Source organism: Nomascus leucogenys, chromosome 19 (genome assembly GCF_006542625.1).
Source record: "Nomascus leucogenys isolate Asia chromosome 19, Asia_NLE_v1, whole genome shotgun sequence".
NCBI classification, from domain to species: domain Eukaryota; kingdom Metazoa; phylum Chordata; class Mammalia; order Primates; family Hylobatidae; genus Nomascus; species Nomascus leucogenys.
The window spans coordinates 74,175,475-74,201,773 of NC_044399.1; the positions used below are offsets into that span (position 1 = coordinate 74,175,475).

The 26,299-nt window shown below is 51.4% G+C and overlaps 2 protein-coding genes and 1 long non-coding RNA gene across 3 annotated transcripts in view; 2 read left to right on the forward strand and 1 right to left on the reverse strand.

Moving 5' to 3' along the window:
• The first annotated feature begins 2 nt into the window (after positions 1–2).
• SHPK (sedoheptulokinase) lies at positions 3–25,066 on the forward strand. The gene is made up of 7 exons (XM_030800720.1): positions 3–346; positions 6,352–6,493; positions 12,656–12,839; positions 13,337–13,489; positions 15,636–15,811; positions 18,180–18,380; positions 22,693–25,066. Exons 1-7 carry the CDS (start codon positions 179–181, stop codon positions 23,103–23,105), a joined length of 1,437 nt encoding a protein of 478 aa, XP_030656580.1. The 5' UTR covers positions 3–178; the 3' UTR covers positions 23,106–25,066.
• Positions 24,261–26,299, forward strand: part of TRPV1 (transient receptor potential cation channel subfamily V member 1) — a 43,391-nt gene continuing 41,352 nt past the window's right edge. The window contains exons 1-2 of the mRNA XM_030800716.1: positions 24,261–24,349; positions 25,100–25,238. Of these exons, the coding sequence (XP_030656576.1) occupies positions 25,104–25,238 (135 nt within the window). The 5' untranslated portion in view covers positions 24,261–24,349; positions 25,100–25,103. The remainder of the gene's footprint in view (positions 24,350–25,099; positions 25,239–26,299) is intronic.
• LOC115831575 overlaps positions 24,725–26,299 on the reverse strand; it is a 3,747-nt gene continuing 2,172 nt past the window's right edge. The window contains exon 2 of the long non-coding RNA XR_004027104.1: positions 24,725–25,342. This is a non-coding gene — a long non-coding RNA (uncharacterized LOC115831575). The remainder of the gene's footprint in view (positions 25,343–26,299) is intronic.

Consider the following 26,299-nt stretch of genomic DNA (forward strand, 5'->3'; position numbering starts at 1 on the left):
GCGAGGGTTGCGTGGAAGCTCGCCTTCCCCGGCCAATGGGAAGACGAGAAGCCTCCATGTTGGGTGTGGCTGAAAGATTGGCAGGCGACTCCCCGCCCCTGCCCCGCCCCCCTGGGCGAAGAGCGCGGACTTGCGGGGCCGCTGGCTGCGGACTGGAGCTGCGCGGGTCAGGGAGATAATGGCTGCGCGGCCGATCACCCTCGGCATTGACCTGGGCACCACATCTGTGAAGGCAGCTCTGCTGAGGGCCGCGCCCGACGACCCATCTGGGTTCGAGGTGCTGGCGAGCTGTACCCGCGCTGCGCGGGCAGAGGCGGCGGTCGAGAGCGCGGTGGCCGGGACCCAGGTGAGGTAGCGCCCCGGGGCTGCGCCGCCTCCAGAAGCCTCCTGACCACCCTCTTCCACCCCAGGAGGCCTCCCTGACAGCCCTTCCCGCAATGAAGTCTCTATTCCAGCTTGTCCCCAGCTTCTCCAGGGGCCCCTCTGCCTGCAGCAGCTGTGCTCATGATCCCTTAGGTCTGGTTCCAGAATCCTTCCCACCCGCTGGGACCGATCCCCCCCACCCCGCCGCGACTCTCTGGCCTCCTCTGGGGGCATTGCGCTTGGCGCTGGATCCCTGTGCTCTCTGTCCCCTGACCTTGGAGGAACTGACCTCTTGTGTGTATGGAATGACCACAGGCCAACCTCTCACTCTTGCTGCTCTCCGCTCCTCACACCTGCCCTGTGACCTCAAGTTCAGGATTCAGTTTGTTGCCCAGGGCAGAGTCTGGGTTTTCCTCCGGAAATCAGATGCCAAATCAGGCCTAATTGGCTCCTGGCTCATTCCACAGAAGCAGAATGCGGACCAAGAAACCCTTGGTCAGCCGGGCGCGGTGGCTTACGCCTGTAATCCCAGCGCTTTGGGAGGCCGAGGCGGGCGGATCACGAGGTCAGGAGATCAAGACCATTCTGGCTAACACGGTGAAACCCTGTCTGTACTAAAAATACAAAAAAATTAGCCGGGCGTGGTGGCGGGCGCCTGTAGTCCCAGCTACTCGAGAGGCTGAGGCAGGAGAATGGCGTGAACCCGGGAGGCGGAGCTTGCAGTGAGTCGAGATCGCGCCACTGCACTCCAGCCTGGGTGACAGAGGGAGATTCTGTCTCAAAAAAAAAAAAACAAAAAACAGAAAACAAAAAACAAACAAAAAAAATTAGCCGGTGGCGCGTGCCTGTGATGCCAGCTACACAGGAGGCTGAGGGAAGAGAATCGCTTGAACCCTGGAGGCGGAGGTTGCGGTGAGCCGAGATCGTGCCATTGCACTCCAGCTTGGGCAACAAGAGTAAAACTCTGTCTCAAAAAAAAAAAAAAAAAAAAGAAACCCTGGTCAGCCAAAGACCCCCAGCCTCAAAAGCTGAGACATCCTGCAGGAAAGACATCTTGAGAGCATATAGACATTTTTTTAAAAGTCTTAAAAATTTGTTTTTAAAAAGGGTGAGGTTGATAAGTATACACTACAATTACTGGCTTGTGAAAGCTACAAGGTAGAAATGGACAATTTCAGGATCGTGGGCTCTGTTGGAGATGTAGGTGGGTTCAGAAAAGATGTTAATCTTCAGAGCTGGATCCCGTTAATTCCCTAAAAAGGAAAAGTGAACTGTGTTCAGTTAATTGAGGATAGAAATTAAGAGCAAGGGGCTTTCTGTGTAACCTCACATGACTTTTTCCTGGGCCTCAGCTTGTTCTGAGTTGCAATAGGCAGCCTCTAAGGCCCCTTTCAGCCACAAACCTTGGTTTTCTGAGCCAAGATCCACTCCCAAGAGGTTTCTTTCCTTTTTCTTTCTTTCTTTTCTTTTTTTTTTTGAGACCGAGTGTCACTCTGTCGCCCAGGCTGGAGTGCAGTGGCGTGATCTTGGCTCACTGCAACCTCCGCCTCCCAGGTTCAAGCGATTCTCCTGCTTCAGCCTCCCGAGTAGCTGGGACTACAGGTGTGAGCCACCACACCCGGCTAATTTTTGTATTTTCAGTAGAGACAGGGTTTCGCCATGTTGTCCAGGCTGGTCTTGAACTCCTAACCTCAAGTGATCCGCCCACTTCAGCCTCCCAAAGTGCTGAAGGTGTGAGCCACTGCACCTGGCCGAGCTTTGTTTGTCACAAGCTCTTGCCACATACATGGACACGGTTGTTTAGGGTTCAGAGCCCATTTGGCTCAGAAGCATTTCTGAGGATAAGGGTTTCAGGAGCACTTTGTATCTACATAGAAGCTTTCAAGATTAGTTTGGTTGGGGCATTAGGGCATATTAAAAGGATTCTCACTTAAAGGACTATGAATGGGAGGCAAAGTTGGCTCTGACCCTGGCGGGGTGAGCAGGAGAGCTAGGGTTAGGGGAGAGTAGGCTCAGAAAGTGCCCCTTTCTCTTGAAATAGGGCAACTTTTTTTTTTTTTTTTTGAAACAGGGTCTCGCTCTGTCACCTAGGCTGGAGTGCAGTGGTGCAATCTCTGCTCACTGAAACCTCTGCCTCCTGGGTTCAAGTGATTCTCGTGCCTCAGCCTCCTGAGTAGCTGGGATTACAGGTGTGCGCCACCATGCTTGGCGAATTTTTTTGTATTTTTAGTAGAGAGGGGGTTTCACCATGTTGGCAGGGCTGGTCTCAAACTCCTGACCTCAACTGATGGGCCCACCTCGGTTTCCCAAAGTGCTGGGATTACAGGTGTGAGCCACCCCGCCCACATGGCCACTTCTTGAAAACTTTTCTGCATTCCCTGCTCAGCTTTCAGTAGGCTGTTCTGTGCTTACAGGCTCACCCGGTATGCCACACCTGTCTAATGAAGTGCTTAATGGAGGCCAGTCATTAACCCCCCCACGCCACATATGAATCGTGCTCTGGGACAAACAGCACTGCTGTGAGTTAGTCTATATAGCAGGGTTTCTCAACCTTGGTGCTGCTGACATTTTGGGCTACATAGTTTTTGTTGTGGTGAGGGGCGTCCTGCACGTTGTAGAATGTTTAGCAGCATCTCTGGCCTACTAGATGCCAACCACGTTTGCCCCTCTTCCCCAGATGTGACAATCAAAATTGTCTCCATGTTGCCAAATGTTCCCTAGGTGACAAAATCACCCCAAGTAGGAACCAGTGATCTATAGTCATATCTGTGGCCAGGCGCAGTGGCTCATGCCTGTAATCCCAGCACTTTGGGAGGCCCAGACAGGCGGATCACTTGAGGTCAGGAGTTCGAGACCAGCCTGGCCAACATGATGAAACCCTGTCTCTACTAAAAATACAAAAATTAGCCAGGCATAGTGATGCATGCTTGTAATCCCAGCTACTCGGGAGGCTGAGGCAGGAGAATCGCTTGAACTCGGGAAGCGGAGGTTGCAGTGAGCTGAGATTGCGCCACTGCACTCCAGCCTGGGCGACACAGTGAGACTCTGACTCAAAAAAAAAAAAAAAAAAAATAGTAATATCTGCTGGCTGTGTTCTTTCCTCAAGTTCATACTTTTCACTCATAAGTATTAGCTATACCAGGGTCAAGCTTGGCAGCTGTGCAGACAATCATAGTTTTTGGTATTTGCCCATTTAAAATACAAGGTTTTTGAGGGCACGTCTGTGACCCTTTCACAGTTTATATTTATTTTTCCTCTCTGGGCATCAGTTTCCTGCGCTGTAAAAAGAGGCCTGGGGAATGGGATTGAATGAGCTTCTAAGTACTGTGTGCAGGTCTAAAGCTCGAGGATTTGATGTGGATGTAGACCAACCGATATTCTGAGCCAAGGAGTGGGGGCAGCGTCTATTTCTGTTACATTGGGGGTCTGTCCAAGAGCTACTCCCTAATCACACCCACCCCTAAAACTGTTTCTAACTGCTGAACACTGCCTCCTTGTCTTTACCACATCCAGCCTGCTTACTTCTTCCCATGTCTCCACCCACACAACTCATGCACCCACTCACCCTGGGCCCATTTTAAACAGCAGCTCTGTCCTGGGATGACACGCCAACCCACGGCCATGTAGAGTCTCACTGTGTTGCCGAGGCTGGTCTCAAATTTCTGGGATCAAGTGATCCTCCTGCTTCAACCTTCCCATTAGCTGAGATTATAGGCGTGAGCCACTGCGCCCAGCTGGGAGGACTCTTTAAACTAGCTCTGTCTAGTAGAAATATGACCTGCAGGCCAGGCGCGGTGGCTCACGCCTGTAATCCTAGCACTTTGGGAGGCCGAGGCGGGTGAATCATGAGGTCAAGAGATGGAGACCATCCTGGCTAACACAGTGAAACCCCGTCTCTACTGAAAATACAAAAATTAGCTGGCGTGGTGGCATGTGCCTGTAGTCTTAGGTTCTCAGGAGACTGAGGCAGGAGAATCGCATGAACCTGGGAGGCAGACGATGCAGTGAGCTGAGATCGCACCACTGCACTCCAGCCTGGTGACAGAGCGAGCCTCCGTCTCAAAAAAAAAGAAATGTAACCTACAAATGGAGCCAGGCGTGGCCTTTTCAATTTTCTAGCAGCCCTATTAAAAGAAATAAAAGGAAACAAGTGAAATTAATTTTAATTGCATATTTTATTTAACCCAGTGTATCCAACACATTATCATTTTGGTGTGTGATAATCAAGGCTGGGCACGGTGACTCACACCTGTAATCCCAGCACTTTGGGAGGCCGAGGCGGGCGAATCCCTGAGGTCAGGAGTTTGACACCAGCCTGGCCAACATGGTAAAACCGCGTCTCTACTAAAAATACAAAAATTAGCCTGGCATGGTGGTGTGAGCCTGTAATCCCAGCTACTCAGGAGGCTGAGGCAGGAGAATCACTTGAACCTGGGAGGCGGAGGTTGCAGTGAGCCAAGATTACACCACTGCACTCTAGCTTGGGCAACAGAGTGAGACTCTATCTCTAAAAAAAAAAAAAAAAAAAAAAGGCCGGGCGCGGTGGCTCACGCTTGTAATCCCAGCACTTTGGGAGGCCGAGGCGGGCGGATCACCAGGTCAGGAGATCGAGACCACAGTGAAACCCCGTCTCTACTAAAAAAAATACAAAAAATTAGCCGGGCTTGGTGGCGGGCGCCTGTAGTCCCAGCTACTCGGAGAGGCTGAGGCAGGAGAATGGCACAAACCCGGGAGGCGGAGCTTGCAGTGAGCCGAGATCGCGCCACTGCACTCCAGCCTGGGCGACAGAGCGAGACTCCGTCTCAAAAAAAAAAAAAAAAAACAGTATTAAATGAGGTAGTGTATGTTTTTTGTCATATTAAATTGCAATCCGGTGTGTGTTTTACATTTACATCTCAATTCAGACTAGCCACATGTGGCTAATGACTTTGGTATTGGACAGTGAGGGTCTAAACAAATATCTCTTCCCAGGACCCTTCTTCCTGCCCCCCACCCCCCTGTCCCCACCCTGCTCTTCTTTCCTCCCTCTGGGGATCCTGCGTAGCCACCTGGCTCCTCTGTGCCTCTTGTCTTCCACTTCCGCTTGGCTGTGGTCTCTCTTGCATGTAGAATCCTTGTTGGGCTCTGGGGCTGCTCCCTAGGAAAAGGCTGTGCTTCCCCTGTACTCCTTGCCCCATCCTGCCCCTCCTCTCCTCCCTTCTTTCTCTTCTTTCTTCCTGCTTGTTAGGAGCCAAGAGCTGCCCCTGACCAAGGCCACAGACTGACAGGGGCAAGTGAGAGGTTTTCTGAGGAGGAGAAGACAGCACTCCCTGGAGGGAAGCAAGACGTCTGAGAACTCAGCCTTCAGATGCCTTTCTAAGACCCTAGCTTTGCTAGTTCCTCAAAAAGCTGACATTTATTGAGAGCTGAGCCACAACTCTCTTCCCCTTCTTCTCTTCTGAACTTTCTGTGGATTCCTCTAGTTGGTTTTTTTGAGATGGAGTCTCACTTTGTCACCCAGGCTGGAGTGCCGTGGTGTAATCTTGGCTCACTGCAACCTCTGCCTCCCAGATTCAACCGATTCTCCTGCCTCAGCCTCCTGAGTAGCTGGGATTACAGGTGCATGCCACCATACCCGGCTAATTTTTTGTATTTTTAGTAGAGACGGGGTTTCATCATGTTGTTTGGCTAGGCTGGTCTCGAACTCCTGATCTCAAGTGATCCGCCCACCTTGGCCTCCCAATGTGCTGGGATTATAGGCTTGAGCCACTGTGCCTGGACTTATTTCTTCTGTTCATAGCACAGAGAATGCTGTTCTCAGCTGAGGCTGACCCCAGTGGAGGGCAGGCCCGGGCAGTTTGCTGCAACTCACCTGCAGCAGTGCCTCAACTGTGAAGTTAGGGAGTGGACGCTGCCCACTACATTCCTACTCCAGGACATCCTGGGAGGCCTGCACCCCTCCCCTGCCTGTGTGTCTGCCCCTGCCCGTGTGTTCTCTTTTGCTTCCAGGGGCGGGAGCAGGATGTGAGTAGAATCCTGCAAGCCCTACACGAGTGCCTTGCTGCCCTTCCCAGGCCCCAGCTCCGGAGCGTCGTGGGCATCGGGGTGTCGGGCCAGATGCATGGAGTCGTGTTTTGGAAGACAGGCCAAGGTATGCTGGGCTTGGGGCTGCTCTCAGGCTGGTAGCAGTCACTTCCAGAACTAGAGCAGTGCTGCGCAGGGCTTTCTGTGAAGGGTCGGGTTATCCAGCGGTGGGAATAGGGTCTTGTTTCTTGGAATGGACGAACACAGGCTGCCTCCTGCGTGGGTGAGCATTCTGTTTGTACCAATGTGAGGTGAGCAAGGGAACTGCCCACTCCCACATCATCAGCACGTTATCCACAAACAGGCAGAGGGAAGAGAGTGTTTTCTGGGATTCTCCTGAAGGATTCAGCGGAGTGCATTTTCCATAGCTTTCTCTTTACTGGGTCAGTATCTCAGAACGTTAGTGCGGACAACCGAGAGATTGGCTGTAGCTGCAGGAGATGCCAGGACATGGAGGGCACGCTTTTGAATTGGGGCACATTTGTCGTTGTTTACATATTTGTGATTTTGAAAATTCTAGGGCATATCTTTTTTTGTTTGTTTGTTTTAAGATGGAGTTTCACTCTTGTTACCCAGGCTGGAGTGCAATGGCGCAAACTCAGCTCACTGCAGCCTCTGCCTCCCGGGTTCAAGTGATCTTCCTGCCTCAGCCTCCAGAGTAGCTGGGACTACAGGTGCCTGCCACCACACCCAGCTAATTTTTGTATTTTTAGTAGAGACGGGGTTTCACCTTGTTGGCCAGGCTGGTCTCGAACTCCTGACCTCAAATGATCCATCTGCCTCAGCCTCCCAAAGTGCTGGGATTACAGGTGTGAGCCACCGCGCCCGCCGGCATATCCTTTTTATGGGTTCAGTTGCTAAGCATTTCTAGTTGGTTGTCTTATGAAGGTCTGCCACAGTGCAGAGGTGGGTAACCTGTTCTATTTGGCCTTGAGGAGGAGAGCTAAGACAGTAAAACCACGATGAGCACTTCACATGCCTGGTGCCTGGCTGAGGACATCAGCTGCATGATCTCATCGGATATTCCCAACAACCTGGTGACATAGGTTACACTGTTGTCCCCATTGTGTGGATGAGAGGTTGAGGTTGAGAGAGGTTAGAATGATATGCTCAGGGTCATATTTCAGCAAGTGAACCCCACTTTTGAATCCAAGTCTGTCTGAGGAGCTTTTATTTTTTTTTTTATTTTTTATTTTTTATTATACTTTAGGGTTTTAGGGTACATGTGCACAATGTGCAGGTTTGTTACATATGTATCCATGTGCCATGTTGATTTCCTGCACCCATTAACTCGTCATTTAGCATTAGGTGTATCTCCTAATGCTGTCCCTCCCCCCTCTGAGGAGCTTTTAAAGGCCTGGCAGGGTTGTTTTTGGTGGAGGACCAGAGCTGCAGGGGACCCAGTGGCTCAGTGAGAGACTTCCCAGCAGAATGCCCAAGGAAGTATGAGGCTCCTGTAGGAAGCTGGGAGCTCCCTGTTATGGCAGGCATTAAAAAAACTTTTTAAGCCCGGGCGTGGTGGCTCATGCCTGTAAATCCCAACACTTTGGGAAGCCGAGGCAGGAGGAGTATTGCTTGAGGCCAGGAGTTCAGGACTAGCCTGGGCCACATCGTGGGACCCCGTCTCTACAAAAGATGCAAAAATAAGTTGGGTGTGGTGCAACATGTTTGTAGTCGCAGCTACTTGGGAGGCTGAGGTGAGAGGATCACTGGAGCCCTGGAGGTTGAGGCTGCAGTGAGCTGTGATTGCTCCACTGTACTCCAGCCTGGGCTACAGAGCAAGACCCTGTCTCAGAAAACAACAACAACAAATCAAACTTTAAAAGAAATTATATTGGCCAGGCACGATGGCTCACACCTGTAATCCCAGCACTTTGGGAGGCTGAGGCGGGCAGATCACGAGGTCAGGAATTACAGACCAGCGTGGCCAACATGGTGAAACCCCATCTCTACTAAAAATACAAAAATTAGCTAGGTATGGTGGTGTGTGCCTATAATCCTAGCTAATCGGGAGGCTAAGGCAGGAAAATCACTTGAACCCAGGAGGCAGAGGTTGCAGTGAGCCGAGATCGCGCCACTGCACTCCAACCTGGGCGACAGAACAAGACTCCATCTCAAAAAAAAAAAAAAAGAAATTATAAAAGATTTAATTTAGACAAACAAAAATAGGGAGAGTAGTGCTATGAACCAGCATATACCCATCACTCAGCTTCAAGAAAATCAACATTTTACTGCAGATCAACATTTTAAGCAGAAGATGGACGGCTACTTTGGGGGGCTGTAGTTATGAGGATTTCAACATTTGATTCATCCCTTTCTACGTGGAGAGTCGGCAATTTAGAGTGCCCTGAAGTGCGTGGTGACCTGCCTGTCAGTGGGACTGGCATTTAGTGATGCACCCTTTAATCACTCCCAGGATGGGGCTGGGCAATCATAGGAGCTGATGCAGGCTCTTCCTCCTCCCCTTCCTCCCTCCTGTCCGCCTATCATCGGGCCCACCAGGGCCGTGGGAGCTGCTTGGCACCGAGCAGTGGCAGGAGCAGAAGGCGATTAGGGTATCAAGGCTAACCTCTCAGAGGGAGTCTAGGTTGTAAAAGCTTTTAAAACTCCTTAATTTTGCATTAATGAGAATAAATGTCCTTTTAATACTAAAACCCTTCCCAAAGAGGACAGCAGAGAGCTGATGATGTGGTCCGCTCACATGCCTTCCTTTCTGCCTGTCTCCTGGGCTCCCTAACAACCACACAAACCATCAGCCACATCGTTGGAAAGAGCTGCTTAATATTTTATTGAGCCAGCCCACATGCCTTCTGGGATTGTTTTCTGTTTCTGGGAAGGAGGAAAGCCACAGTGGTGATGGTGATACCTGCTTAGTGGAGTCAAGTGAAATCACATTTGGGATCCAGTCTTGTCGATTTTAATGGCAGCCTTAATTCACTTTGGTTTCCCTACCTACAACATATAAAGCCCTTTGCTAGGCCCTGGGGGAGAGATAGAAATGAAGGAATGCAGCCTTTACCTTCCGAAACACAGTCAACACAGATGGGCAGGAGTAACTTGAGCAGAGAGCTAAGTGCTTCAGTGAGGGCACCCGGAGCGAGCTGGAGGGGAGGAGACGGAGTGATTAGTGTCTTCTGAAAGGCCTGTGGTTACGCCGGTTTCCAGACTCCATTTTCAGGCTCAGTAAAAGCAGAAGAGAAACCAGGATCATAAAAGAAAGCTAAAAGGCGAGCAGCAGACAGGGAGAAAATATCTGGTAGTGAATAGTGGACAAAGGACAGGTCAGTACGTGTAAAGAACCAGTAACTAAGAGAGAACAAGCAGCCCTGTGGAAAAACGGGCGAGGGCTACCAACAGGTTCTTCCTAGAAGAGGAAATACTGATGGCTGATAAACATCTGGAAAGACGTTCAGCATTGTTAGTCATTAGAGCGGTGCGGATGAAAACAACAAAGCATCATTTTCCACCCACTGGATGGTAAGAAATCAAAATGTTCAGTAATGTCGAGAGTTGGCAAAGGGAGTGGAAAACTGGTATTTTTTTTGTTTTTTATTTTTTTTGAGATGGAGTCTTGCTCTTGTCACCCAGGCTGGAGTACAATGGTGCAGTCTGGGCTCACTGCAACCTCTGCTTCCTGGATTCCAGTGATTCTCTTGCCTAAATCTCCCCTCCCGAGTAACTGTTATTACAGGCACCCGCCACCACGCCTGGCTATTTTTTTTTTGAGATGGAGTCTCGCTGTGTTGCCCAGGCTGGAGTGCAATGGCGCGATCTCTGCTCGCTGCAAGCTCCGCCTCCCAGGTTCACGCCATTCTCCTGCCTCAGCCTCCCTAGTAGCTGGGACTACAGGCGCCCGCCATCATGCCCAGCTAATTTTTTTTGGTATTTTTAGTAGAGAAGGGGTTTCACCATGTTGGCCAGCCTGGTCTTGAACTCCTGACCTCAAGTGATCCACCCGCCTCAGCCTCCCAAAGTGCTGGGATTACAGGTGTGAGCCACCGTGCCCGACGAGCTAAGAGATATTGAGGATACAAATAGAAGCACTAGCATCTAAATCATAGGAGACCAGAGAGGGAAAAGTAAAAATGGAGAGGAGGAAATCTTTGAAGAAATAATGGAGAAAAATTTCCTATAATTGAAAAAATAAGATGGAACACCCCAGCCTGAAAGGGCCCATAGAATGTCAAAGAGGAGATAAAGACAACCCCCAGCTAGATATATTCTAGTGGACATTTAAGGATTTCAAAGACAGAATTCCAAAAGCTTGCAGAGCAAAAGATCAGATCCCATATGAAAGAATAAGGATCAGATTGACATTAGAGTTTTTTCAACAGCAACACTCTATGTGAAAAGACAATGGGGTAGCATTTTTTTGTTTGTTTTGTTTTTCTGAGATGGAGTCTCACTCTGTTGCCCAGGCTGGAGTGCAGTGGCACGATCTCAGCTCATCGCAACCTACGCCTACTGGGTTCAAGTGATTCTCCTGCCTCAGCCTCCGGAGTAGCTGGGATTACAGGCACCCGCCACGATGCCCGGCTAATTTTTGTATTTTTTGTAGAGATGGGGTTTTGCCATCTTGCCCAGGCTGTTCTTGAACCCCTGACCTCTGGCGATCCGCCCGCCTTGGCCTCCCAAAGTGCTGGGATTATAGGCATGAGCCACCGCGCCTGACCAGGAGTAGTATTTTGATGACCTATTGTGGCACAACAAACTACCTCCAACCTAGTGACCGAAAGCAACAAGCATTTATCATCTCTCATGATTTTTTGGGTCAGGGATTCGGCAGGGCTCAGCCCACTGCTGCTTCTACACGGTGGTGGTGGAGGTTGCTTGTTAGTGTTCAACTGGTGGACAGACTGGTCAGGGGGGGTCACGGTGGCTTTACTCAATGCCTGGTACCTTGGTGGGGAAGGCTGGAGGCTGGGCTCACCTGGAAACGGTCTGCTGGCCGCTCTTTGCCCGTGGTCTCCTCAGTATGGCGGCCTCGGCGTAGTCACCCTTCTTACCTGAAGGCTGATTCCCCCAGAGAGAGTGGTGTAAGAGGCTTGGGCGGGAGCTGCAGTACTTCTTATGACCTAGCCTTGGGAGTCTCAAGATGTCACTGCCTCCACATTCTCCTGGTCAAGCACGTCACCAAGGTGATTCTATATTCAAGGAAAGAGGATTCAGATGCCACCTCTTAATGGGAGGAGTAGTGAAGAATTTGCGACAATCGACAACAAAAAGTGCTTTGAAGCATTGAAGGGAAGGAACTTAGAACCAGACTATTATAACTGATCAAACTGGCACTCAAAGATGGGAACATGAGAAATATTTGGAGGCATCTGGGCCTTCAGACACTGCCTAGAAAGACTGACACTGAAATTGGCCTTGGGAGAAATCACTGAATAAGAGCAGAGAAAAATCCAGAGGATGTCACAAAGCACAAATGAAAAAAATCTGACGGTCAGATGTTTTTAAAGTAAATTTGGATGTCTAAAAATCAATCAGGGCCAGGTGTGCTGGCTCATGCCTGTAATCCTAGCACTGTGGGGGGCTGAGGTGGGTGGATTGCCTGAGCTCAGAAGTTCGAGACCAGCCTGGGCAGCATGATGAAACCCTGTCTCTACTAAAAGTCCAAAAAATTAGCTGAGCATGGTGGCGTGGGCCTGTAGTCTCAGCTACTCGGGAGGCTGAGGCAGGAGAATCGCTTGAACCTGGGAGATGGAGGTTGCAGTGAGCCAAGATTGTGCCACTGCATTCCAACCTGGGGGACACAGTGAGACTCCATCTCAAAAATGAAATGCGATGAGATGAGATGAGATGATGAGATGATGAGATGAATCAGCTAAGACCTAAGGAAAAGAGAAAATTTACTGGTAATCAAGTAGCAGGAAGCCTAGATAATGTTGTCATGATGAGGGTTGGAGGGACAGAGACCAGGGGACTTGAGATTGTGCCAAACATCTTATGAGATGTGGGGAGATATGGTATCAACTTCAAAAGAGAATAAAAATAAACAGAGAAGTGGGGCAAACGGAGGGAGTATGTGATGTGCCCAGGGTCCCACAGTCATTATATGGTAGAGCCAAGTACTAAAGCCAGTGCTATCAGGACCCACAGGTGCTCCAGGCTTTATCATGGGACGATTCGCACATATTTTGGCACTCACCAGCAGAGTAGTATCAAGGCCGCGCCATGCCTAGTCAATTGCTCTTTTCTTCATTTTTGGTCATCTCTTTTGTTCCAGGCTGTGAATGGACAGAGGGAGGGATTACCCCTGTGTTCGAGCCCAGAGCTGTTAGCCGCCTGGTCACGTGGCAGGATGGCCGATGTAGCCGCGAATTCCTGGCCTCTCTGCCCCAGCCGAAGTCTCATCTCAGTGTGGCCACGGGCTTCGGCTGCGCAACCATCTTCTGGCTTTTGAAATACCGGTACGGGCAACTGTACTTTGACTCGGGTGCTGGGTTTCCGGGAGAATGAGAATGGGCCGGGGCCGCGTCAGCATCACCCCGCCTAGATTGGGTCCAGAACGGCGTCCTTTTGCAGAAGGCTCTCTATTGGTTATCCAGTTCCCACCCCGATGGGGAAAGGAGGGGACAGAGAGGGCAAGTCACTTGCTAAGGGTCACGGGGAGAGTTTGCAGTGTGCTCAGGCCTGCGAGGCTGCTGAGGAGGCCTACGTCTGCTTTCCCAGGCTTGACGCTTCCTCCTCTCAGGCCTTTCCCCTGGGGCCGACTTAGGCTGGCTTTACTTGGGGCAGCTGGGAGGTCCTAATCCCAGGGACCCAGCTGGACTTGAGCCATAGCATGTGCGGTTGTGGCTGCCACCTGGCCATGGCACAGCTGGTCCCCGCTGCCTGCAGCTAAGTGTGGCACATGCTTCCGAGTTCATGTTATACCATGTTGAGTTGTTTTTGGTATGAAAAACAGCCCAGAGTTCCTGAAGTCCTATGACGCAGCTGGTACCATCCACGACTATGTGGTTGCCATGCTGTGTGGCTTGCCAAGACCCCTCATGTCCGACCAGAATGCTGCCAGCTGGGGCTATTTCAACACGCAGAGCCAAAGCTGGAACGTGGAGATGTGAGTATCACATCCTTGCAGGCTGTTCCTCCTGCTCCAATCCAAAGGGCAACCCCAGAGCTAGTGTTTCCGTGGGAGCTTTCCCATCTGGGAGTGGTGGAGGGTTCCCAGAGGCCAGGATCGGGGTCCAGTGCCCCCGGCCTGTCCCAGTCACGGGGCATGGGTGGGCCCAGTGTAAGCGCCGCCCTGAGCCCTGGGGTAGGCGCCTCAGCCATGCTGTCCTGCTCCTTCATAGCTGCCCAGACCCCAGGTGGGCTCTCCCTTCTCTGTGACCATGGGCCCAGCCTGTAGGTTTCAGAGTACAGCTTTCACTCTTTAATACTTAAACTTAGAGGGCCAGGCACGGTGGCTCACGCCTGTAATCCCAGCACTTTGGGAGGCTGAGGCGGGTGGATCACCTGAGGTCAGGAGTTCGAGACCAGCCTGGGCAACATGGAGAAACCCCATCTCTACTAAAAATACAAAAATTAGCTGGGCGTGGTAGCGGGTGCCTGTAATCCCAGCTACTCCAGAGGCTGAGGCAGGAGAATCACTTGAACCTGGGAGGCAGAGGTTGCAGTGAGCTGAGATTGCACCACAGCACTCCAGCCTGGGGGACAGAGAGAGACTCTGTCTCAAAAAAAGAAAAAAGAACTAGAGATAGTAGGCTTGAAGGATGCCTTTTAAGTTCTTTTTGAACAATCATTTGCCTTTTCAGGTACAGAAGTCCAGTGCCCTGTAAGTTCACTTCCTTCAGGGCCCAAATTCTGAGCTCTGAAATAAAACAAAAAGCACCTGGTAGTTCAGGTAAAGGACTTTCCAGCGTGTTGTGTGAAATTGACAGCCCCCTATTCACTAACCCTGAGTGACTAACACGTTGGATATTCAGGAGCCTGCTGCATTTGACTTTGGTTTGGACTGTACTCACCCACCATAACGGCGCCGAACCTCTGGCTGCCTCCCGTTGCAGAGTTTTTGAGCTCCCTTCAAACACCGGAGGCTGGACTTGATCACAGCTGCCTATGTTGTTTGTTTTCTTTCCTGGAAGGTGAATCCTAAGCTTATGAAAGCCAGTGTACTCTATTGACAAAGCCTAAGCTCCTGATTTTAAAAAAGCCAGAGAAGCTGCCTGTGACGGCGCTGAATCCTATCCCCCCCTTCGGCCACGTGTGTCCTATAGCACTTTCCCGTGCAGAGTTTCCTGGAAACAAACAAACAACAACAAAAATGAAAGCAGCTGGGTGTGGTGGTGCAGGCCTGTAATCCCAGCTGCTTGGGAGGCTGAGATGGGAGAATTGCTTGAGCCTGGGAGGTTGAGGTTACAGTGAGCAGTGATCACACCACTCCACTCCAGCCTGGGTAACAGAGCGAGACCCTGTCTCAAAAAAAAAGAAAGAAGGAGCCGGGTGCAGTGGCTCACGCCTGTAATCCCGGCACTTTGGGAGGCTGAAGCGGGTGAATGACGTGAGGTCAGGAGTTCGAGACCAGCCCGGCCAACATGGCAAAACCCTGTCTCTACTAAAAATACAAAAATTAGCCGGGCATGGTGATGTGCACCTGTAATCCCAGCTACTAGGGAGGCTGAGGCAGGAGAATTGCTTGAACCTGGGAGGTGGAGGTTGCAGTGAGCCGAGATGGTGCCACTGCACTCCAGCCTGGGCAACAGAGCAAGACTCCATCTCAAAAAAATAAATAAGTAAAAAAGAAAGAAAGAAGGAAAGAAGGAAGGAAGGAAGGGGAAGAGAAGGACGGATGGGGGGAAGGGAGGAAGGAAGGGAGGGAAGGAAGGGAGGGAAGAAGGGAAGGAAGAGAGGGAGGGAAGGAATGGAGAGAGGGAGGAAAGGAAGGGAGGGAAAGAGGGAAGGAGGGAAGGGAAGGAAGGGAGGGAGGGAAAGAGGGAAGGAGGGAAGAGAAGGGAGGGAGGGAGGAAAGAAAGGGAGGGAGGGAGGAAAGAAAGGGAGGGAGGGAGGAAAGAAGGGAGGAGGAAGGGAGGGAGGGAGGGAAGGGAGGGAGGGAGGGAAGGAATGGAGGGAGGGAGGGAAGGAAGGGAAGGAAGGGAGGGAGGAATGGAGACAAGGAAGGGAGGGAGGGAGGAAGAAAGGAAGGATCCCTTAAACTCCAGAAACCTGAGTGTGGGTCCATGTGGGTGCCCACTTTTGTTTTACAGACTGAGGAGCTCGGGTTTTCCTGTCCACCTGCTCCCAGACATCGCCGAGCCTGGCAGTGTGGCGGGCAGAACTTCCCACATGTGGTTTGAAATCCCAAAGGGGACACAGGTGGGAGTGGCCTTGGGTGATTTACAGGCCTCTGTCTATTCCTGCATGGCCCAGAGGACAGATGCAGGTAAGTTTTTGTTTTGTTCTGTCCTCAGACTTACACTGTCGCCTGCCTCATAAGCACCAGCTCTGTGCGAGTCTGCAGGGCACACAGAGCTTAGCAGTCCTGGCATCCTGCTGGAGACCATTATTCTGTAAAGATGAAAAGCACCCTCATCCTTGCAGGTAAAAGTCCTCTATTGAGGGAGCTTACAGGCCAGCAGGGCAAGTTCTGTCCCTGAGCACCGATCATCTGTGCCGACCCCCTCTGGGGCCAGGTGAGGGGAACGGCTCTTTCTAGCTGTCTGGTTTCTATGTGACTCCGGGCCCAGGAAAACAGATGAGCTGATGAGGGTTTCGGTTACTGTGTGTTTGTAATGGAAGTGATGTCAGATCTGATTAGAAGTGCAGAATAGGCTGGGTGCGGTGGCTCACGCCTGTAATCCCAGCACTTTGGGAGGCCGAGGCGGGCGGATCACGAGGTCAGGAGTTCAAGACCAGCCTGGCCAAGATGGTGAAATCCTGTCTCTATTAAAAATACAAAAATTAACCAGGTGTGGTGGCAGGTGCCTGTAATCCCAGCTACTCAGGAGGCTGAGGCAGAGAATTGCTTGGACCCGGGAGACGGAGGTTTCAGTGAGCGGAGATCACATCACTGCACTCCAGTCTGGCGATAGAGCGAGACTCCATCTCAAAACAAAACAAAACAAAAGGGCGGGCGCGGTGGCTCACGCCTGTAATCCCAGCACTTTGGGAGGCCGAGGCAGGTGGATCACGAGGTCAGGAGATCGAGACCATCCTGGCTAACACGGTGAAACCCTGTCTCTATTTAAAAAATAGAAAAAATTAGCCGGGCGTAGTGATGGGTGCCTGTAGTCCCAGCTACTCGGGAGGCTGAGGCAGGAAAATTCTGCACTTTTTTTTTATTTTTTGAGACGGAGTCTTGCTCTGTCGCCCAGGCTGGAGTGCAGTGGCACAATCTCGGCTCACTGCAAGCTCCGCCTCCCAGGTTCACGCCATTCTCCTGCCTCAGCCTCTCCGAGTAGCTGGGACTGCAGGCGCCCACCACCACGCCCGGCTAATTTTTTGTATTTTTTAGTGGAGACAGGGTTTCACCGTGGTCTCGATCTCCTGACCTCGTGATCCGCCCGCCTCGGCCTCCCAAAGTGCTGGGATTACAAGCGTGAGCCACCGCGCCCAGCCGAGATTAGAAACTTTTACCTGCCAATCAAAAATATATCCCATTGTTTCTGAGGTGTTTGGAATTGTTTGTTTGTTTAGGTTAAAACTTCCTTATTGTGGCCACCAAAATTCTAAATTATTTTTGGTAAGATTCACTCATTTATCTAGAAAAGTAAATGTTCTGAGATGGAGTCCCAGACTCCCTGAATTTAAATAAACCCATTATTTTCTGTCTTCCTGGAACCTTTTCTACTGGAGATCTTTTACTAAACCCAATTTAGTTTCTGTCTGACCCACTCGGACACCCGAAGCTTCCCTTCAGCACCCATTCCAGTTTCCGTCATGGCTTCCAAACCTAGTCCAGATTTAAAAATGCCCAAATAACTCAGTGAACTCAACACAAGTTGTGGAGTTCATAGGTCCAAGAGGGCTCACTGGTGACGGCCTCCAAATGTGCAGCAAGAAGCAGTGAGTGCAGGGGCTCAGTGGGTACTTATGCCCGTTTGCCTGTTGCTCCCAGAGGTCATCATGAGGTGGGTGGCTTCAGATCCCACTTACAACACCAGATCTGATTAAAGAAAAACTTGGCCGGGTGTGGTGGCTCACACCTGTAATCCCAGCACTTTGGGAGGCTGAGGCGGGTGGATCACCTGAGGTCAGGAGTGCGAGACCAGCCCGGCCAACATGGTGAAACCCCATCTCTACTAAAAATACAAAAATTAGCTGGGCACAGTGGCGGGCGCCTGTAATCCCAGCACTTTGGGAGGCTGAGGCAGGGGGATCACGAGGTCAGGAGTTCGAGACCAGCCTGGCCAACATGGTGAAACCCCACCTCTAATAAAAATACAAAAAATTAGCTGGGTGTGGTGGTGCGTGCCTGTAATCCCAGCTACTCGGGAGGCTGAGGCAGAGAATTGCTTGAACCTGGGAGGTGGAGGTTGTAGTGAGCCAAGATCGCACCATTGCACTCCAGCCTGGGTGACAGCCAGACTGTCTCAAAAAAAAAAAAAAAATCCTTCGATCAACATCTCTTCAACACCTTGCCCTTCTAACTATCCTGGATGTATTTTTAAAACCCCACCCTCTCTCACTGCCAAATTGTGACTTGTGACCTCTGAGTTAGCCCAACAGGCCACCCCCGTCACTGCCAAACTGTGACTTGTGACCTCTGAGTTAGCCCAACAGGCCTAAGCTCTGCTCTCTCCGGACCCCAGTTCTCAACATCAGCACCTCGGTTCAGCTGGCAGCCTCCATGCCTTCAGGATTCCAGCCTGCACAGACTCCAGACCCTACGGCCCCAGTCGCCTACTTCCCATACTTCGACAGGACCTACCTGGGGGTGGCCGCGTCACTCAATGGTGGCAATGTGCTGGCCACGTTCGTCCACATGCTGGTTCAGTGGATGGCAGATCTAGGTAAGGTGTGGCCCACACAGCGCTGTGTTCTCTGCCTGTCCTTTCTACCCGGCAGGGTCTCGGAGCTTCACGTGCAGTTTCAGCGTCCACATTGAGGTCTCAGACCCTGCCAGGTCCTGGCATATTTCTCCCATCCTTTGGGATCTGAGCTTGCAGCCTCTTTTCTTCTTGTCCTCCGAGCTGCCATCACCTACTCTTTTCTTTGGGTCGGGCACCCTTCCCCCAACCTTGACTGTGAACCTTCCTAACAGTCTCCCCAGCTTTCCCCCGCCCTCCCTGCTCCCTCTTTTCCCCTCCTGCTCCCTTCTCTTATTCCTGGGGTAGAATTGATGAAGTTTTCTCTGTGCTCCATGGACAGATGCTCCTCGACTTACAATGATGCATATTTCACTTACAATGCACTTATATCCTGAGAAGCCTGGCCCATAGGAAGTGCGATGCAGGCTTTTCTTCTTCTTCTTCTTCTTTTTTTTTTTTTTTTGAGATGGAGTCTCGCTCTGTCACCCAGGCTGGAGTGCAGTGGCATGATCTTGGCTCACTGCAACCTCCGCCTCCCAGATTCAAGGGATTCTCCTGCCTCAGCCTTCCGAGTAGCTGGGATTATAGGCATGCGCCACCACGCCTGGCAAATTTTTGTGTTTTTAGTAGCGATGAGGTTTTGCCATGTTGGCCAGGCTGGTCTTGAACTCCTGACCTCAGGTGATCCACCTGCCTCGGCCTCCCAAAGTGCTGAGATTATAGGTATGAGCCACTGCGCCCGGCCTGATGTAGGCATTTCTTTTTTTTTTTGAGATGGAGTCTTGCTCTGTTGCCCAGGCTGGAGTGCAGTAGTGTGATCTCGGCTCACTGCAATCTCCGCCTCCCAGGTTCACGCCATTCTCCTGCCTCAGCCTCCCAAGTAGCTGGTACTACGGGCACCCGCCACCACACCCAGCTAATTTTTTTGTTTTTTTAGTAGAGACGGGGTTTCACCGTGTTAGCCAGGATGGTCTTGATCTCCTGACCTTGTGATCCACCCGCCTCGACCTCCCAAAGTGCTGGGATTACAGGCGTGAGCCACTGCGCTCGGCCTGATGTAGGCATTTCTTAAAGAAGCACAGTGCGGGGTGGAACCCAGGAGAGTGGTTTTGGTTCCCAGCTGTGTCCCTGAGTCATTATTTGGCCTTGGCAAGTCCCTTCCCTTCTGTGTTTTCCCGTCTCCAGTGTCTTGTGGTCTTAAGTCCTTGGGTTAAAATTAACTCAACAGCTCATAGCAGCTTTCGCCTCCATTAGCCCTCACTAAATAGATTGGGGGAGCTGAGGGCACAGACACTCTGCTAGAGGCCAGGCCTCTCTTCCAGGCCTCCAGCTGGGATGCACCTTCCCTCAGGTACCCCAGAGTTTCGGTCATGGCCCAAGTATTTCCCAGAGAGGATGAAGAATATGTTTTAACCTTCCCTTACAACCTTTTTTGCGCTGTGCATGGTGGCACGTGGCTGTAATCCCAGCTACTCAGGAGGCCGAGGCGGGAGGATTGCTTGAGCTCAGAGTTGTTCAGGTCCAGCCTGGGCAACACAGCAAGACCTTGTCTGTAAAAAACAAACAACCTTTTTTTCCTGAACTTTTACTAAAGAAAGATAAGCATATGATTTAAAAAATAAAATAGCCAGGCGTGGTGGCTCATGCCTGTAATCCCAGCACTTTGGGAGGCTGAGGTGGGCGGATCACCTGAGGTCAGGAGTTCGAGACCAGCCTGGCCAACATAGTGAAACCCTGTCTCTACTAAAAATACAAAAGTTAGCCAGGTGTGGTGGCGCACGCCTGTAATTCCAGCTACTCGGGAGGCTGAGGCCGGAGAGTCACTTGAACCTGGGATGCAGAGGTTGCAGTGAGCTGAAATAATGCCACTGCGCCTATGCATTTGCAGAGGTTAAATGTTCCCACGGTGTGACTCCTCAGTGACTCTCTAGATTGGTGGGTCTCGGCACTGACCACACCCTGGAAGTACTATGGAGTTTAGAAACAGCGTTGCCTCCTGGTGCCACGCCCAGAAATGCTGATTTATTGGACCTGGGGTGTGGGCCTTGAGCATGATGTTTTATAAAAGTTCCTCAGGTGATTCTGAGGCCTGGAGTGTTAATAAGCACTGCTCTAGAACTTTCTCCTCAGAAAGCCTGGTCCACAGGCCTGGAGTACAGTTTCCTCTGGGAGCTTTTAACAAATGCAGAACATTAGGGTCAGCCCTAGGCAATCTGAGTCCAAGCTATGTGTTAAAAAGATCCCTGGCCGGGCGTGGTGGCTCACACCTGTAATCCCAGCACTTTGGGAGGCTGAGGTGGGCAGATCACGAAGTCAGGAGTTCAAGACCAGCCTGGCCAATATGGTGAAACACTGTCTCTACTAAAAATACAAAAATTAGCCTGGTGTGGTGATGTGCACCTGTAATCCCAGCTACTCGGGAGGCTGAGGCAGAAGAACTGCTTGAACCTGGGAGACAGAGGTTGCAGTGAGTCGAGATCGCGCCACTGCACTCCAGCCTGGGTGACAGAGCAAGACTCCATCTCAAAAAAAAAAAAAAAAAAAAAAATCCCTGAGTGACTCATCTGTATGTTCAGGCTGGAGAAGCCCTAGGTCTAGGTCGGGGGCTCCCCAGCATGGCTGTGTATAAGAATCACCCGCAAGTGTTTACAAATTCCAGCCCTCAGCCTGCAGACTACACCAGTTAAATCAGAAAGTCTGGAGATGGGGCCCAGTGCTCTCAGGAAACCCCAATGCTGATAACTTTCTTCTTATCCAGGCGATGTTTGCTTTCCCTCAGGTAATGCGAGCTTAGACATCAAAAGTGATTCTAAGGTCAAAGTGTATTGAAACCGAAGACTTTTTTTTTTAAGACCAGGTCTCACACTGTCACCCAGACTGCAGTGCAGTGGCACCATCTCAGCTCACTGCAAGCTCTGCCATCTGGGTTCAAGTGATTCTTATGCCTCAGCATCCCAAGTAGCTGGGACTACAGGCATACACTGCCATACCTGGCTAATTTTTGTATTTTTAGTAGAGGCGGGGTTTTACCATGTTGTCCAGGCTGGTCTGGAACTCCTGACTTCAAGTGATCCGCCTGTCTTGACCTCCCAAAGTGCTGGGATTACAGGCGTGGGCCACTGCGCTTGGCCTTTTTTGTTTGTTTGTTTGTTTGTTTTAAGAATGCAGAGATGGCTGGGCGTGGTGGCTCACGCCTGTAACCCCAGTACTTTGGAAGGCTGAGGCAGGTAGATCACTTGAGGTCAAGAGCTTGAGACCAGCCTGTCCAATGTAGTAAAACCTTGTCTCTACTAAAAATACCACAATTAGCCAGGTGTGGCGGTGTGGGCCTGTAATCCCAGCTACCTGGGAGGCTGAGGCAGGAGAATCGCTGGAACCTGGGAGGCAGAGGTTATAGTGAGCCGATAGGATATGTGCCACTGCACTCCAGCCTGGGAGACACAGTGAGTCTCAGGAAAACAAAAACAAAAACAAAACGCAGAGCTAACGTGGTGTCAGGGAGAAAAGTCCGACTGGGATTCTGGCTTGACGCTGAAAACCAAGTTGTAGGATGGTCAACTCATCCTTCTTCCTTGGATTTCAGGTGCCCTGTGCACATAACAAGGGTGGCCCAGACAGTGATCCGTCCTGGATCCTGGGATTTCTGATGCTGCTAACGACCCTAATGACATCCATGATGGTAGTTTTGTTTGTTTGTTTCAGATGGAGTCTTGCTCTTGTTGCCCAGGCTGGAGTGCAGTGGTGCAAGCTCCACTCACTGCAACCTCTGCCTCCCAAGTTCAAGTTATTCTCCTGCCTCAGCCTCCTGAGTAGCTGGGATTACAGGTGCCTGCCACCACACCCGGCTGATTTTTGTACTTTTAGTAGAGACAGGGTTTCACCATGTTGGTCAGGCTTGTCTTGAACTCCTGACCTCAGGTGATCTGCATGCCTTGGCCTCCCAAAGTGCTGGGATTAAAGGCGTGAGCCACCACACCCAGCCAATGATAGTTATTAATCAGTATATGCATTTGGTCCCCTTCGTTAAGAAGCCTGTGTTAGGGTTAGGGCTTACAGCAGCACTTATGAGACCTCACCCTGCTGTCTGGCTGGGGTCTGCACTGAGACAGCGGGCAGGGATCCAGGGCAGAGTATAGCTAGCCTGGCTATAGGAGTCCCTGAGCCCAGAACCACCAGCTGCAGCGGGAGGAGAAGCAGCAAGTAGCGCTGTTCCCACCTGTGGGAATTCTGTACCATCTCAGCCTGCATTGAGGGGGACGCATGAGCTCACACAGATTTTCTCTGTCTCTGGCAGGCCTGGAGGTTGAAGAATCCACTGTGTATTCACGCATGATCCAGGCAGCTGTGCAGCAGACAGATACCCACCTGACCATCACCCCAACAGTGCTGGGGGAGAGGCACCTGCCAGACCAACTGGCCTCAGTAACCAGAATCTCCTCCTCTGACCTCTCCCTGGGGCACGTGACCCGGGCTCTGTGCCGAGGCATTGTTCAGAACCTGCACTCCATGCTTCCGATTCAGCAGCTCCAGGAGTGGGGCGTGGAGAGGGTGATGGGCAGTGGGAGTGCGCTGTCCAGGAATGAGGTGCTGAAGCAGGAGGTGCAGAGGGCTTTCCCTTTGCCCGTGTCCTTTGGGCAGGATGTGGATGCAGCTGTCGGGGCAGCTCTGGTCATGCTCCGGAGACACCTCAACCAGAAGGAATCGTAGACAACAAACTCTTTTGCCAAACAACTGCTGTGAATTTTACCTGATTAACATTCCTGACACCATCTGTGGGTCATCCTTTCCCTGGACCATTCAGTGGACAGCTTTTAAGCAGTGCTTGTTGTGAGGTCCCATCTCGGCCAAGAACTTACCTTCAGAACGTACTCTAATGATGCAGCCAGGAGCCGTCAGCCAGATCCCAAATGAGTGCCTTCCGAAATTGACCCACCTGGGAGCTATTTACAAATGTCCATGTGGGAGAGAGAGAGCCTGAGAGCACAGTAGCCCAGCCTTGTGGTCAGCAGGCTCATCTGTGGTTCACCTGTAGACAGAGAGCAGATCAATGTGTACTTCAGACACCAGAAAGTCTGGTGGATTTGGTCCCAAGTGGGAAAAGAGACCTGCCCCATGCCCAGCTTTTGATTATTGTTTTTGGAGACCTGAAGCCCACACTCGGGTCATATGGACTTCTGGAAAAGTTCTTCTCTCCTGGACTGAAACATGTGACCAGAGGCCCCTTTACTAGTCTCATCCTCCCCTGGCCGCAGATGCTTAGCTGGGGCACGGATTGACCCAAGTGCGATGCAGCAGGCTGGCTCAGAGGATGATGCGGGGCTGTGTGCCAGCCTTCTTGCTGCATGTACTCAGCCTCAGGAGAGCTTGCTGCTCCCGGGCCGCCCAGGTCTTCACGGCACAACCGCCCGGAAGGCAGGTTGCAGAGGAGGAGAGGCGGATGGCATGAGCAGCAAGGGGGACCGATGCTGTGCGGCTCACACCACTCCAGAACCGGACAAGGCACCAGCAGGACCCCTTGCTAGGAGCATGTCTGTGCAGCCGTGTTTTTGCCCCTGCACGTTCCAGAAACCCTCATGGGAAGGGATGCAGCCAGGCAGACTCCTGCCAGATGGGGCAGGTAGTTTATTCAAAGAGAACTCTGTATCCCATAGGCCTAGGCTCTCCTTTTGCTTGGCGTGGGCTTTGCTGGCCCACTGTGTGTTCCTGGCTCAGCAGAAGCATCCATTTGAGTCAGCATCCCTGTAGGGATCCCAGAGCGTCGTAAGCCTTCCTGTGATTGGTAGGGATGGCTGTGGGGTGGCTTCCACGAGGGGGCCACCATCGCCGCGTCTACTCCCAGACTCCCAAAGGAGCCCAGGCTCGAGCAGGCCTGGCCCAGAGGCACCCCAGCAACCACGAGTTTGGGAAGCAGTCGTATTCTCTCTCTCTCTCTCTCTCAGTATCCACGACAGGTATGAAACATTGTCTTTTTATAAATGTCATTTTACAAATTATGTGATTATCTGGAAGCTCTGAGATGAGAGCAAATGCCTGATCATGTTGGCCAAATGTCAGATACTAAAGCCCATTCTTGGCCGGGCATGGTGGCTCCCGCCTGTAATCCCAGCACTTTGGGAAGCCAAGGCGAGTGAATCACCTGAGGTCAGGAGTTCAAGACCAGCCTGGCCAACATGGGGAAACCCTGTCTCTACTAAAAATACAGGCCGGGCGTGGTGGTGCATGCCTGTATTCCCAGGTACTCAGGAGGCTGAGGCAGGAAAATCACTTGAACCCGGGAGGCGGAGCTGCAGTGAGCCAAGATCGCACCATTGCACTCCAGCCTGGGTGACAGAGCAAGACTCTGTCTCATAAATAAATAAATAACTACAAAGCCCATTCTTCCAGAGTCTTGTGCCTTAAATAAAACACACACCTCTCTGCTTTAGGAAGACTGTGCAATGGCACAGCCACAGAGCTTGGTTCGGGAGGTTGAAGTGCTCTGGGGAGCATTTGTAGATCGTCCTCAGAAAAGCCTTGCCTTGGTGTTCTACCAGACAAACGCCTGCCCATCACCCAGGAAAGCTGTCCACAGTAGTCCCCCCTTACCCACGGTGTCCCTGTCCATGGGTTCAGTTATCCACGGTCAACCATGGTCTGACAATATTAAGTGGAAAATTCTTCAAACAGTTCCCAAGTTTTCCGTCGTGCGTTGTTCTGAGCAGTGTGATGGAGAGTCTCTGCCGTGCCGTCTGGGGTGCAAACCATCCCTGTGTCCCCTGCGTCCAGGCCGTAGACGCTCCCCGCCGGTCAGTCACTTGGTCGTCAGATCGCCCGTCCTGGTATCACAGTGCTTGTGTTCAGGTCAGTCTTTTTTTACTTCATAAGGGCCCCAAAGCACCAGAGTAGTGACGCTGGTGGTGATGCTGGCTGTTCGGATATGCCAAAGAGAAACCGTAAGGTGCTTCCTTTAAGTGAAAAGATGGGAAGAAAACAGTCATATGCTGAATCTTCTATCTGTGAAATTGTAAAGAAAAAGAAATTCATGGCCGGGCACAGTGGCTCACGCCTGTAATCCCAGCACTTTGGGAGGCCAAGGAGGGCGGATCACGAGGTCAGGAGATCAAGACCATCCTGGCTTCACGGTGAAACCCCATCTCTACTAAAAATACAAAAAATTAGCCGGGCATGGTGGTGGGCGCCTGTAATCCCAGCCACTCGGGAGGCTGAGGCAGGAGAATGGCGTGAACCCGGGAGGCGGAGCTTGCAGTGAGCTGAGATTGTGCCACCGCACTCCAGCCTGGGCGACAGAGCTAGACTCCGTCTCAAAAAAAAAAAAAAAAATTCATGCTAGTTTTTTTTTGCTTTTTTTTTTTGAGACACAGTCTCACTGTGTTGCCCAGGCTGGAGTACAGTGGTGCAATCTCAGCTCACTACTGCAACCTCTGCCTCCTGGGTTCAAGTGATTCTCTTGCTTCACCCTTCTGAGTAGCTGAGATTACAGGCTCCTACCACCACACCCGGCTAATTTTTTTTGTAGTTTTAGTAGAGATGGGGTTTCACCATGTTGGCCAGGCTGGTCTCGAACTCCTGACCTCAGGTGATCCACCCACCTCAGCCTCACAGTGGCAGGCGGGAGCCACTGACCCCGGCCTCATGCCAGTTTTGCTGTCACACCTCAAACTGCCAAAGTTATGGTCACAGTGTGTGATAACTTTTATTAGAGTATATTGTTAAAACCGTTCTACTTTGGCTGGATGTGGTGGCTCACGCCTGTAATCCCAGCACTTTGGGAGGCCGAGGCAGGTGGATCACCTGACGTCAGGAGTTTGAAACCAACCTGGCCAATGTGGTGAAAACTCGTCTCTACAAGAAATACAAAAGTTAGCTGGGCGTGATGGTGCGCACCTGTCATCCCAGCTACT